The following is a 15,172-nucleotide window of genomic DNA, read 5'->3' as shown; positions in this document are numbered from 1 at the left end:
ATGTGTACTGATTGTGTGCTTGTGAGGCTTAACCTTTATCCCTTTCGCTACCAGACTTTTTTTTGCATTTTGCGCAAGTTTAAAAAAAGCGTTTTAGGCCTGAAGATTACAAAAAAAAAAAAAACCTATATTTTCTGAAAGCAGACACCCCAAAGTCCCCTATGTGGTGATTTTTGGTGACAGGTTCTCTGAGACATCCAAGGTCTAAAAGACCCTGCATGTCTCCCTTGTGCTCCACTGAATGTAATGCAGTGCACATCACATTACATTACCTTCTTTTCTGGCATCTATGGCCGGGAATCTGTCAATGGGGTCCTGGAAGGGGAGGGGATATGTCCGCTCTACTCCCTCCCCTCTAGCCGATGTCGGTGAAGTGGTCCCGGGCCCGCAGATGGGCAAGTGGAGCCCGGGATACATCAGGGGGTGGTTCACACAAGGGGGGCGGAGGCTGGCACTGGGCTGTGTGGAAGCAATACACAGCAGCACTGCTGCTTGAGTGCTTCCACCTGACAGGTAAATTTAAAAAAAAAAAAAACTACCTGCCCAGCTCCTGGAACTACATGTCCTGGGCGTCAGGCAATATAAATTCCACATCCCTGATTTTAGCGGGGCTTCTTCAAGAATACAGAGACCTTTTTCACTATTAGGCTTCCCCTTAAAGGTGGTATGTTCTGAAGGCAACCTGAGGACAAAAGGCTAGTTAAAGTGGGTCTAAAGCCTTAAAGGAGAAAGCTCTTGTGGCTGTACTTTTCTTGTAGATAAAAGGACTGCAGTTCTACACTCCTGTAACCCATTTTCAGCTGACAGCAGGCTGAAGTCACTCAACCGGACCAGGCTAGTGGAAGAATCCCAACTTAAAAGCTGGTATCCACCCCAGAGTCTGGAGCGGCACCTGGCTCAGCCTCCAGCGAGCTTCTGCGATCCTGAGCCAGCTGCTCCCTCCGCGCTTCAGTGAGCGTTGGGATCACAAAGCAGAGAGCGATGACTGATAGTTACCGCTCTCTGCTCAGAGCGGCTGTGAGAACTTTGTGATCAGCGGTCATGGGATCACTGAGTTCTCACACTTAGAGCCAGCAGGGGACAGATGCACCATCGGACTGATTCTATATCCACCTAGGTAAGCATGACTGGGGGGGGGGAAAAAACCCTTACTACTTTTTAAAGTGTTTTTTTTTTTTTTTGTGTGTGTTGTTTACCTTTAATGCATCCTATTCTATCCAACAACGTGCATGAGAGCAGCGGCTCTTCGGCTATGTCTCCTCACTGGGCAGGTTGATGGCAGAGGCAACCATTGGCTCCCACTCCTGTCAACCAAATCCTATGGGGAGGGAGCAGTGGGAGGAGCAGAGCCCCGCAGTATGTGTCGTTAGGCACGGACAGAAGGACTCGGGAGCACACCTGCATGTGTGCCACCATAGGAAACCACTTCCTATTTTGGCAAACAGAGAACAGAAGGAGCTGAGAGTGCTGGTGGGGGTCCCCAGAAGAGGAGGATTACGCTTGCTCTGTGCAAAACCATTAGAACAGGTAAATATAACATGTCTATTTTAGAGTGCTTTTACATATACTCAATGAAGTGACTTGCCTCCTGTGATACAGAAAAACAAACCCTACATAAGTTGTACCTGTTTTTTCTTGAAGTCTTCTCTTTATCCATTCAGAGTGCTGATTTTATAGTTTGCCTGGGATTTGAGAAAAAAGGGAGCAGAGAGCTAAAATTACACACCGCAGAGGTTAGTGAGAGGAGCTCTGAGAACTGATTGGATGGAAGACACACACAGCTCACAGGAACAGAGCTGAGGCTGTCAATCTGGAGTCCCCCCTCCCACCATTTTTTTTTCTTTTGGTCTCAAGAAAACTTGTCAAAAGTGATTCATGCTGTTGGCAGAGGAATGAAGCAGCAGACAGAAATGACACTTAATTGAGCCACGTACACATTATAGAGGGATGTGCTTTGTTCATATTTCATGTCTGACGTTTACAACCACTTTAAATTAAAAAACAAAAATGGAAGCTTTAATATCACTTTAAAAGATTTACCAAGAGGTTTCCTGTTTTCTGGTCTTTTCCCATTGCTAGCTTGTATTGCGTTCTGCACTGGATGTGTGGAGGCACCCATCTTGGTAGAATAACAAGGCTTTGCCTCCTTGTGTCAGAGCAGCCCTCTTGATGACTGGTGATCCAATAATTGATGAAGTAATGATGGCACAGCAGGGAAGGTGCAGCAATTAAATTCCCTGAAGTAGCAAGATCCGTGCACTGCAGCTCCTCAAGTACAGCTTCCTCTCCAGCAAGGAGAACAGGGAGCATAACAGTGGTGACCTTTCAAAAAATTAATCAAAATCTATTGAAATGCGAAATGCTCTCAAGGTGCAAATAAATGGCTGAGGCTCAAGGCACAGAGCTACACACATTTTTGGGTTACTGACTGGGACAATTGTCAATTCTAAATGTTTCACATGAGCAAGTATTTACTTTTTTTTTTAATTTAGGTCCACTTAATAGGCTCAAACTGCCTTTCAGCCACATGCCATTCTAGAGTAAAAATCAGAATTTCTCAGGTTACCCTTATGAGGCAATAGGTGTTCTGTGACCTGGTTGAACTGTTTTGCTTTTCAAAGAACGCCTTAACCTTTGTGTGTGCTATTGAAATGACTGGTGCATACGGCCCAATAGAAGTGTGGTAAAGTTATAGAAGGATGCACAAGTTAGTGTAAGTGTTATCCTAAATATCACCAAAGCTAAAAAATATATGAAATGATATGAAACCGTGTTTTCTAGAGGTATTCTTATTCATATAAAGTGATGCAGGATGTTGCAGGACTTTGAGGTAAGGATCAGTTATGGGTCATCATGTTACTATAAAATGGATATTACTTTGTGTGACCTTGATAGAGCTGTAATCCTTTCAATCCATTGAATTTGGCATCTCTGCTTTGCATTGCATGGCTTTCTGCTACACTCAAAGAAAGGCACCACTTGAAATGAACTTATCCATGTTTGGGCCTGTGGAAATGAGTGTCGAGTATGTGAACAGAAACCATTGGGGCAAGGTTTCCTCTAATGAACTTTGGGTATCAGCATCTATACAGACCCGTATCTTTAGGCCAGTGGTCTCCAAACTGCAGCCCAAGGGCCGGACGTGTTCCTTTTCTTGCCTTTATCTGGCCCTGGGGGCGCCATTCCACCAACTGACGCCACCGATGGGCCGCCTTGCCACCCTTCTGACGCCACCGATGGGCCGCCTTGCCACCCTTCTGACGCCACCGATGGGCCGCCTTGCCACCCTTCTGACGCCACCGATGGGCCGCCTTGCCACCCTTCTGACGCCACCGATGGGCCGCCTTGCCACCCTTCTGACGCCACCGATGGGCCGCCTTGCCACCCTTCTGACGCCACCGATGGGCCGCCTTGCCACCCTTCTGACGCCACCGATGGGCCGCCTTGCCACCCTTCTGACGCCACCGATGGGCCGCCTTGCCACCCTTCTGACGCCACCGATGGGCCGCCTTGCCACCCTTCTGACGCCACCGATGGGCCGCCTTGCCACCCTTCTGACGCCACCGATGGGCCGCCTTGCCACCCTTCTGACGCCACCGATGGGCCGCCTTGCCACCCTTCTGACGCCACCGATGGGCCGCCTTGCCACCCTTCTGACGCCACCGATGGGCCGCCTTGCCACCCTTCTGACGCCACCGATGGGCCGCCTTGCCACCCTTCTGACGCCACCGATGTCCTCCATTTAAAATCAAGGAAGAGGCACTGATGCCAGATCATTTTCTACTCCCACCGGCCACAGTCTGGCCCTCCTAAAGCATGAAAGACCGTAAACTGGCCCTTTGCTGAGAAAGTTTGGAGACCCCTGTTTTACACTATTAACATTTGAGTAAGATGCTTCTGTAATATCCTATGTTAAAAATCCACAAAGTAATAGCTTGTTTTTATTTGCAGTGGTTGCACCGCCGCCCCTGCCGGCGTTTACTTTCAAGCCTCCATCGAGACCTGATTTTGGCACCTCAGGGAGGACCATCAAGCTGCAAGCAAACTTCTTTGAGATGGACATTCCCAAAATAGAGATTTATCATTATGAAATCGATATCAAGCCAGAAAAATGTCCCAGGAGGGTGAACAGGTAAGACTTATTATTGATCTGCTATACATCCTGAATGACAGAAGCACACAGGATTCCAATTTCCTTATAACTACTGTGACTTGGGAATTTAATTGCTCAGTTTGAGTTACCTGATTTGATTTTGTCTTTATTCATAGCTAGACAAGTACTTTTAAATAGTTTGTGGATCTGTGATTGACCTGTTTTTACTACTTTTTACCTGTCTTAGCAAGAAATTATTTACAAGCCATTTGTCTTTGTGAGGAAGCTTTGATGGAAGCACCTATCCCATGAAATAGGCTCACCTTCACTGTATACAACTGTTTACCTGCAATACAGCTGATATATGGCACAGATCGAGAAATGGCTGCTTCCATCACACCCTAATCCAGCATGTGTTATTTTTTTCCTTCAGTATTTTTCACTTTTTTGTGCTGTAGGGCAGCATTTCCTCCTTTCTCAGCTAGCTGAGAATGGCATTGTGCTTGATCCACGTGTGTGCATATGTGCCGAACGGCTTCAGCACCCAGCAGAGGCCTTAGGCAGATCTGTATGTGTGCGAAGACTGCACAATTAGGCGTTCTAGGACCTCGGTTTGCTCTCTGAATGCGCTGATGTGCTTCAGGGCTCTGCCAGGTCTTGAACCATCAAAGATGAGATGGCAGCAGTGAAGGGGACTTGGTTCCTAATTAACAAACTGGTGTGGCCAGCTTGAGTACACAAACTTTAACTTGTTCCCACCCGGCCAATGGCAGGTTGAGGGTCGGGCAGGCCTTCCGTCCCTCCAGGTGGATGTCATATGACGACATCCCGGTCACTTCGCTTGTGAGTGTCCCCTGTGGGCACGCAGTGCTAATATCAGTGGTGAGCTGTCTCTCTCGGACACAGTGCATCACTGATCGGGGTTAAGAGTCAATGACCTTGGCTCTTTATCATGTGATCAGCAGTGTCCAATCACAGCTGACCACATGTAAACAAATTCCGGTTATCGGCATTTCCTTTCCTCAGCGCTGTCACAGCATGAGGAAAGGAAAGCCCATGACTGGGTTTCCTTTGACAGGGGACATGCACACTGATCAGGACCCTGGTTATCCATGCCAGTCCATGTCCATCAGTGCAGCATATCAGTACTGCCTCATCAGTGTCCATTAATGCAGCCTCATCAGCGCACATCAGTGAAGAAGAAAATTTACTTATTTTCACACTTTTTTAAAAAACATTTTTGCTAAACTAAAGACCGAAAAATTTTGGAAAAAAAGTGGTTAAATACCGCCAAAAGAAAGCTTGCTCTATCTGTCTCAAAAAAGATACATTTTCAATTGGGTACAGTGTTGCATGACTGCGCAATTGTCATTCAAAGTGTGACGGTGTTCAAAGCTGAAAATTTGGCCTGGGCAGGAAGGCGGTGAAATTCCCTGGTATTTCTGTGGTTAAATAAATGAGCTGCACATATCGGCAAATATATTTTAAATGCAAGCACAATCAATCAATGGTAGTAGCTTAGACATTCACTTCTAGCCAAATAATGAGATCACAGATCTCTCACTCTCTGCAATGTATGAACATTTGTTTTAAATCCTCTTATTGCATGCAGATAGAAACAAGTTTCTTCCAGTGACTGACATGCAGCCGTATGTGTCATCTGACATTTTTACTGATATCTGATCAACTCTGATTAAAATTTAACAGGTGTTTCACTGCCTCTTGGAAGCAATAATGAATACTTTCATCACTGACCTGAAACTTTTCTTGCTATGGCTAGAGGGCTTCACAAGAGGCTGTGTCACTTAACTGATTCCTCTCTTCAGTCTGTGTGAAGAGCCATCGCATCATCATATACAACACGGGGACTTTAAAGCAGTATTAAATCCACAATCAAACATTTTTATTGTATTGCGGCTTACCGATTCTTAGATGTGATCGCTGCATTAGTTTTCCTTCTTAGGCTTTCTTCTATTTTCATCTGGTGATCCAGCCAGTAAGTCTGTTGCTTTTCAACAGAAGCTCTCCTGCAAGTGCATGTATGAGACAAACCATTTACCACTTACAGGGGTGCTTACAATTATCAGTTCTTATTTATGTAAAACCTTTATCCCAACAGAAAAAAAAACCTGTCTAAGGGCTCGTTCACACTTGGCTGTTTTACCAACGCTTGCCAAACGCCCCTATAGCGTTTGGCAAGCGATGGTCCGGCGTTTGTGGAGCGTTTTTTAACGCTTGGCAAGCGCCACATGCGCGGTTTAGCGGCGGTTGCTAGGTGTTTGCCGAGCGTTAATAACGCCCCACAAATGCCTATAATGCAGTTTGAGTGGTGTTACTGCTCCGCAAATGCCCCGCAACCGCGTCGCAAATGCCGGCCGGGCGTTTGCGGAGCGGCACCATAGACGAGAATAGGAGGCTTCAACGCCTCCTGACTCGACCAGAGGCGTCCGTTTTGCCGCAACGCAAACGCTCCCGTTAGAACAGCACCATGTGCTGTAATGTGCAGAATTGGCAGAGGCGTCTGGGAAGCGGGAAAAACGCTTCCCAAACGCCTCTCTGCTGCCTGAACACAATGCTAGTGTGAACGTAGCCTAACTGCTTAAATGTGAGCTGGAGTTTTATTTATTTATTTCAGGTACTTATATAGCGCCGTCAATTTATGCAGCGCTCTACATATATATTGTACATTCTCTTCCTCCTTAATATAGAAAAAAGTTTTAACATTTTTTATTTGAGCAGAAAAACATGCGAATCGTGCGTTACCATTCATTGCTATGGAATTAAAAATGTGCAAATCTGCCTGATTTGAGTGACAAAAAAAGCTCGAACTTGTTTTGAGCTTCAGGTGACTAGGAGTGGAGATGTGAACCATCTTCATTGAGAATAACTTTTTTTTTTCTTAAGTGTTTTTTGGAGCTTCAAGCTACAAATTGCTCGGATGTGAATGGGGCCTTCATCTTTACCTGTGCCCCAGACTATGGACATTCAAACATTTCAATATTCCTAAAGGATAAGTTCACCTTTTAACAAACAATAAATGCACATTTTTTTTTTCTGCAGGTACAAAAATGTGCATTTTATTTTTTTGAGCCTCTAAAGCATTGCACCAAAAGTCAGCAGGGCTCCTGCAGACCTGTCAGTGTCCCTGTAAATCCCGTACGGGCAGGCAGATACTGACAGGAAGATTTTGAACTATCGTGCTCCATAGCGCTGTGGTAGTTCATTGAGACCTACAAGCCGGCAATGAGAATGAATGAAGCTAGCTGGGAAGGCGGAGCTCTGCAAGGCTGTGTGTGTGTGTGTGTGTGTGTGTGTGTGTGTGTGTGTGTGTGTGTGGGTTTTTTTTTTTTTTTAAATTGTGACCGCTTGCGAGGGGTAAATGAAATCCCGCTAGCTGTCACAATGTCGAGTGGGGCCAGTCTGTAACATGTTACTCCCTGAATATGAGTGTAACATATTACTAAAGGTCAAGTTATCCTTTTTAAGCAAGAAAAAGCTTCAACACAAAGTGGGTTTTGCAGGCGTATTCAGGCTTGAGTGTTTGTTTTAGCCAATTGAAAACCAGTCACTAATAGGACTTTAAAGTGGCTGTAAACTCACATTATTAAAGAAAAAATAAAAATGAGAATTTTACTTTTTTGTCTTTCTTTTGTGTTCTCAAATGCAAGCATGTTTTTGCTGTTCTCAGGGTGCCTTTATTTGTTCTCCATGCCTTCCTTGTGTATACAAGCATAGCTACCCTCTCCTTGCATCTTCCAAAATGGAGTACAAATCTACATGCAGATGCAATGTAGTTTAACATTTAGAGTGGTTGTTAAAACCTTTTTTTAAATGCTTTCTCTGCATTAAGGTAAAAAAAACCTGTTTTGGCTTCCCCCCTAATTACTTAGCTGAGCCCGTTCTCAATTCAGCGCTGTGCCTGAGAGCAGTAATTTGCTGTCTCAACTCATCTCATTGGACATGGAGGTAGCAGCGGGATGCTTTGGCTCCTGTTGCTGTCAATCATATCCAGTGAGGAGTGTGTGGTGTCAAGCCACACTGTGTCCATATACACACAATCCACCTTTTGTATTGAGCCCGCAAGCATGTGTACCACTGTAGGAGGCAGCTTCTTATGGTGGCACATGGAGAAGAGGAGCAGCAGAGAGTGCTGGCAGGGGACTTGAGATTCGCTGCTCTGTGCAAAACCATTGCACAGAGCAGGTAAGTATAACATTTGTTATTTAGAAACAAAATTGATCACTTTAAACAGTTACATTGAGGTGCCTGGGCCATCCAAGCAGGTGAACCTGAACAACTTTAAAAAGTGAAACTACACTATATTGCCAAACATATTGGGCCCGCCCTCCAATTCATTCAATTCAGCTATTCCAATCCCCTCCATGGCCACAGGTGTATACAATCAAGCCCGTAGGAATGCAGACTGCTTCTACAAATAATTGTGAAAGAATGGGTCGCTCTCGGGAGCTCAGTGACTCCAAGCGTGGTCCCGTGATAGGTTGTCACCTGTGCAATAAGTCCATCCGTGACATTTCCTGGCTACTAAATATTCCACGCTCAACTGTTAGTGGGATTATAACAAAGTGGAAGCAGCTGGGAACAACAGCCACTCAGCCACCAAGTGGTAGGCCACGTCACATGACAGAGCGGGGTCAGCGCATGCTGAAGCGCACAGTGCGCAGAAGTCACCAACTGTCTGCAGAGTCAATAGCTAAAGACCTCCAAACTTGGTGTGGCCTTCAGATGAGCCCAACAAGAGTGCGTAGAGAGCTTCATGGAATGGGTTTCCATGGTCGAGCAGCTGCATCCAAGCCTTCCATCACCAAGTGCAATGCAAAGCTTCGGTTGCCGTGGTGAAAGCACACCGCCACTGGACTCTAGAGCAGAGGAGTCGTGTTCTCTGGAGTGACCAATCACACTTCTCTGTCTGGCAATCCGATGGACGTGTCTGGGTTTGGCGGTTGCCAGGAGAACGGTACTTGCCTGACTGCATTGTTTAAAGTTTGGTGGAGGGGAGATTATGGTGTGGGGTTGTTTTTCAGAGGTTGGGTTTGGCCCCCTAGTTCCAGTGAAGGGAACTCTTAAGGCGTCAGCATACCAAGACATTTTGGACAATTTCATGCTCCCAACTTTGTGGGAAGAGTTTGGGGATGGCCCCTTCCTGTTCCAACATGACTGCACACCAGTGCACAAAGCAAGGTCCATAAAGACATGGAGGAGCCAGTTTGGGGTGGAGGAACTTCACTGACCTGCACAGAGTCCTGACCTCATCCCCATAGAACACCTTTGGGATGAATTGGAGCGTAGACTGTGAGCCAGGCCTCCTCCCCCGACATCAGTGCCTGACCTGACAAATGTGCTTCTGGAAGAACGGTCCAACCTTCCCATAGACACCCTCCTAAACCTTGTGGACGGCCTTCCTAGAAGAGTTGAAGCTGTTATAGCTGCAAAGGGCGGGGCCAACTCAATATTGAACCCTACGGACTAAGACTGGGGGGCCATTAAAGTTCATGTGCGTGTAAAGGCCGGCCGACCAATACTTTTTGCAATATAGTGTATATCCATTCTAGCAAACATTTTAAACTTTACATTTGAATAAACGGTGGTAAAAAAAATAACATCTTTGCTGAGATTATTTTTTTAAAAAGCCCAGATATTGAGCCACATGACTTCTGCTAAAGGGGGTAGAGCACTAATCCTACCCGTTACAAAGATCACATGTCCAGATGCCTAGGATTTGGATCTTGTAACCAACCCTGTAGGGAACACAGCTTTCTCCCTTTGATCATACCCTACTGAGTTAAATGAGATTAATATTGCATGTTGCATAGTAAAATGTAGGCATGGGTCCGCTTTGCATTCTTTCTGCCATGTAAAAACTGACCCTAATGTCAGTTTGTTTTTCTTTGTAGGGAAATAGTTGAACATATGGTCCTGCATTTCAAGGCTCAGATCTTTGGAGATCGTAAACCAGTATTCGATGGCAGGAAGAACCTGTACACTGCAATGCCTCTTCCAATCGCCAGAGACAAAGTAAGCGCCTAAACCTTGAAGTAGTTGTGTTCGCTAAAAATAGGTTTGTCTGCCTTTGCTGTGGTTGTAATACATGGCACACCCAGTCTGCAGATTGCTTTGTCTTTCTATTCAGGGTGACTTCTCTATACATTTAAAAAGCGTTTATTGCATTACCTTTTTTTTACTGTAAGAAAAAAAATGTATAAAATAGAAATGTAAAAAATATAAAATGGTAAAAAGTTATAACTTAATTATGGACTAGTTTTGCGCTAGTGCTGTTGCCCCTACTGCATGCATTATCCATTGGTTTATGCAGCTTAAATTGCAGGTAGTCTGTTATTCCATTAAGATGCAGTGGTCCTACGGACACAGATGCTGGGCCTAATTTGACTGGCGGGCAGGCAGCCCTGGGGCCTCATACCTGTCAAATTGGGAGCTGCTACTGTGTGTACAGCTGTACAGAGCAGGGGTCTCCAAACTTTACTGGCCTTTAGGAGGGCCGAACTGTGGCCAGTCGGAGTAGAAAATGCCTCGGTGTCAGTGGGATTAAATAATGCTTCATTGGTTTTAGTGGGAGAAGTAGTGCTTCATTGTTTGTATGAGTGGGAGGAATAATGCCCCATCCATGGTGTCCGTAAAAGAAATGAGGCCCCCTCATTGGTGTCGGAGGGAAAGCGTTTCAAGGGCTGGATAAAGGCAAGCAAAGTGCAGCATCTTGCCTCGGGGGCCACAGTTTGTAGAGTAACATAGACTGTGTGCGCACAGCTCCAGATGGCTGCAGCAGCATAAATAACAGCCTGTTCACAATTTTTGGGACATAGCACCTTATGAATGAGCACCAAGACTCATTCACACACAGAGCATATTTCTAACGACCACCAATGATTGTTTTTGAACAACTTGGAAGTGCCATTCCTTTAAACTTTTAACATAGAGCTCTTGTTTCCTAAAGTGACAATTTAGCTTTCTACACCACGTTCAACCCAACTGTGGTAAAGTGGAGTTTAGGGACAGCAGGACATACAGCATAATTTTGACTTGCTGTCTCAGCTTCCATTGGTTGCTGTAGTGGAGGAGAACAGTGGTACTGATGTAGAAGTACTCATAAAAACAAGGGCCCATTATAGTACACAACAAAGGCCTCCAAGTAAGCAGGTTACCTAAAATGACTGTAGTGGTGGGGATAGTACAAAGCAAAATTTTAATTGGTTAACTTTTTTAAATGTGTACTTTTTTTTTTTTTTTATTTATTTATTTATTTATTTATTAAATTACATGATTTTCCATGACCTCACCTTCACTGAATCAACAATAGTTGACCAGTGATTTTTACTTATAACTGCAAACAAATCGTCAAGACGTACAATCAAAAAATGTCCGGACGCCTAAATGATTCTGTGCAGGGAATGATTCCGAAGTAAACCACCACATGAAAATTGCAAATGGTACATAATGGATCCGTGTGTTGAAAATATACCATTATACATTAGGGAAATCGGTTATGGCCACACTAATTTTTTTATATAGATTTCTTATATCATTTGTTTTTGTTTTTATATGTAAAAATCACTGGTCAACTATTTTTCATTCAGTACAGGTCATGGGGAAAAACAACTTTGTACTTCTTTTTTTTCTTCATATGATCTATTTAAAATTTAGTAGGGGGTTCAGTGAGCGCTAACTAATACAGCAGCTGATACACTAAAAAGGAAAACCATAAAACCTTAAAACTGACAACATAACATAGTGCAGCGCTAAAAAATATGACTGCACCAGTGTTTGTAAGGTGGTGCAAAGTTCCTTAGATCTTATCAAATAGTATAGGCCACATGCGATGTGTATGACCTTCCCAACAAAGATGAAGTAATGGCGTATACCCCACATGCCTTCACTTCACCATATAAATGCACAATAAAAAGATAGTCCAATGAAAGTTTGGTGGTCAAAAAGCCACAGATGGGTTGAGAAAGGTTTGATAAGATCCCTGTGACAAATATAGTCTGGGGTTATGCAGAAAAATGAGTAAATTGCGCACTCACCGGAAGCACAATTTAATTGCGCATTTGTGTCTCATACACCAAAGATCACTCCAGCTGTGGATGGAAAGAAGCTCGGAACGGGTGACTCCGTGATGGGGGGTGCCGCATCTGGGGGTCCCTTATAGTAGACCTGGCTCCAAACAGGATCAGCTGAATGTTACTCTGGGCCCTGGGATAGTCACCTTGTGGTCCTGAGGAATTAAGTGCTCGATGTAGAGCAGAAAGGAATACCCATAGTGTAGTATTTAGGTCAAATATTAAATGAGTTTATTGAAGATTAGAACAGAAAACACTTAACATGAGTATCGTGGTAAAATCAATCCTTGTGCACAAAGGATGTAATGAAATACACACTGACCAGCTGGTATAGGTGAGTGGCTGCCGGACCTCCTTGATCCGGCGGCTTGACGTCATGGCTAGCAGGGACTCCTCCTTATTTAAAATTTAGCTTTGTCTGATCAGTAGCCACTACAGTCTATTTGGATGACCTGCTTTTGGTCCCTTTTACTTGGAGGCCTTTGTTGTGTAGTATATATTGGTTTTAGGTTCACTGACTATTATGATATAGTGGCAGAGTGGAAATAAGCCTGGTAAAAATTGGCTGTTTTATAATCTCTTTATATAAGGGCCCATAATAGGTTGTTGTGTGTAGTTTAACTGTGTTTGTGCTTATGTGTCCGAATGAATGAATGATGAAATCCCCATATAATGGGGTCTGTGAGAATTTGGACAAAGACCACTAAGGCTCATCTCATGCAAAATTCTAAGTGACATCAGCGGCCATAAGCGACATCAGCGATTCTTCACATGTTTATAAGGGATTACAACACAGTCAGAAATGTAAGGAACAGTTTATAATTTGTAGACAGATATAGAGTGAATACCAGGGGTGCTCAGAGATTTTTCTCTAATCCTTGTGTCAAACTGGCGGCCCTCCAGCTGTTGCGAAACTACAAGTCCCATCATGCCTCTGCCTTTGAGAGTCATGCTTGTAACTGTCAATCTTGCAATGCCTCATGGGATCTGTAGTTTGTCAACAGCTGGAGGGCTGCCAGTTTGACACCCGTGCTCTAAGCAGTTAATAAACTGTTTCACTGATGAAGAAAATGAGAAGCGCTTTGCTTTCCCCACCATCATCGTGTTTTTGTTCTTACACATTACAGCAGGTGGAATTGGAAGTCACGCTGCCCGGGGAAGGCAAGGATCGCATCTTCAAAGTTGCCATTAAGTGGATGGCTTGCGTCAGCTTGCAGGCTCTACATGATGCATTATCTGGACGGCTTCCTAGCGTCCCTTTTGAGACTATACAGGCATTGGATGTTGTAATGAGACATTTGCCCTCTATGAGGTATGGAAGATTTCAACTTGTGTTCTAAGTCTTGTAAAACTAGCTGACAACCATGACTTGTAATGAATAATTCTTGCAATTACAAGTTTGTATATCAAATAATTCAATCTCTTTTATTTCTAGGTATACTCCTGTAGGTCGATCTTTTTTTACTGCATCCGAAGGATGTGCTAATCCTCTTGGTGGAGGTAGAGAAGTTTGGTTTGGCTTCCACCAATCTGTCAGACCTTCACTCTGGAAAATGATGCTCAACATAGATGGTAAGCACCGAGTCAAATGTATGGGCTGTCTTTGCTGACTCAAAGATTCAAGTTTAAGGGGAACTAAGACCGTATCTGAGCACCACAAACAGAAAATGCTTCTGTTTTTATTTCCTTTTTAATATTCAAAGCAAACTCACTCATCCATCCATGTCTCCATGCTTTATTTTGTTGAGAAATCACTGTGAAAAACACCCCCTAGTATTTCTAGTTGTGGGCTGTCTTGAGTAAGGGCAGATGATTCATGTAGCATTTACTTCCTGGAATCCATTTGCCCTCCGTGCAGGCATGCCAGGCAGGAGGGTGTGCTAAGCTGAGAAACGGCTCCTCCAAATAAAAGGGAAAAAGATGGTCATGAAGACTTCTGAGATGTATGACATAATTTCTCTGGCCTAGGCCTGGAAACCATCTGAAGAAATGTGGGGGAGAAAAAAAAAGTTTTATTAAGTAAAAAAATACCGTTCTGCCTATTTACTAATACAACAAAAGGATTGAAAATAGTTAATATCAAGATTTTAGTTCTGTTTTTAAATTGGTCCGTGTGGAAGCTGTGCTCAAAAGTAAAGGGCAAATGACTAGTCGCCATTGCTGCCTCTAGGCTCCCTGCAGCTGATCCTTTTTTTCTTTACTGACTTAACCACTTGCCCTCCTGAGGATTTACCTCCCTTCCTGACAAGTCCATTTTTGTTTGCTTTATGGCGTTGCGTTACTTTAACTGACAATTGCGCGGTCATGCAACGCTGCACCCAAATGATATTTACATCCGCCCCCCCCCCCACAAATTGAGCTTTCTTTCGGTGGCATTTGATCGCCTGTGCGTGGTGTTTTTTTTTGTTATTTTTTCACTATAAAGAAAAAGACGACAATTTTGAGGGAAAAAGAAAACCTATTTTTGACATTAAACATCTCCAGTAAAATCCAATTTCGTCCTAAATTTAGGCCAGAACGTATTCTGTCTGCTAAAAAAAAAAAAAAATCCCAGTACATGTAAATTAATTGGTTTACGTGAAAGTTATAGCGTATACAAATGGTGTGTGTATATATACTGGGATTTTTATTTTTACTAGTAATGGTGGCGATTAGCGACTTATAGCGGGACTGCAGCAGGCATTCTGACACTTGGGGTGGGAGGGAACTGACTAACTGCTACTGACATCCCCAGTAACACCAATCCAGTGATCAGTGCTAAAAAAAAACTGACTGGCACACTGTACTAATGGCACTGGGCAGGAAGGGATTAACATGAGTGGCAAGCAGAAGGTTAACACTGTGCTGGGTGTTTCACTATGAGGTCGTGTGTTTGTGCTCCACTGTAAGCACACTGCTTTGTATGGCTGCAAAGCAGTGTGCACGAGCCGACAGGGAGAACTGTTTTGTTTACAAACCATTCTCCTCCCCGTTGGAGATCCTTCGCAGT

At 44.1% G+C, this 15,172-nt stretch overlaps 1 protein-coding gene across 1 annotated transcript in view; it reads left to right on the top strand.

The window, feature by feature from the left end:
* The first annotated feature begins 3,816 nt into the window (after positions 1–3,816).
* Positions 3,817–15,172, top strand: part of AGO2 (argonaute RISC catalytic component 2) — a 44,442-nt gene continuing 33,086 nt past the window's right edge. The window contains exons 1-5 of the mRNA XM_089654624.1: positions 3,817–3,826; positions 3,952–4,132; positions 10,006–10,126; positions 13,311–13,495; positions 13,619–13,755. Of these exons, the coding sequence (XP_089510750.1) occupies positions 3,817–3,826; positions 3,952–4,132; positions 10,006–10,126; positions 13,311–13,495; positions 13,619–13,755 (634 nt within the window). The remainder of the gene's footprint in view (positions 3,827–3,951; positions 4,133–10,005; positions 10,127–13,310; positions 13,496–13,618; positions 13,756–15,172) is intronic.

This window comes from Staurois parvus, unplaced genomic scaffold (genome assembly GCF_062004578.1).
Source record: "Staurois parvus isolate SC_StPar_1 unplaced genomic scaffold, SC_StPar_1.0 ptg000783l, whole genome shotgun sequence".
Taxonomy (NCBI): Eukaryota; Metazoa; Chordata; class Amphibia; order Anura; family Ranidae; genus Staurois; species Staurois parvus.
Note: the sequence above shows the minus strand (reverse complement) of the source record. Positions and strands in the feature narration are given on the sequence as shown.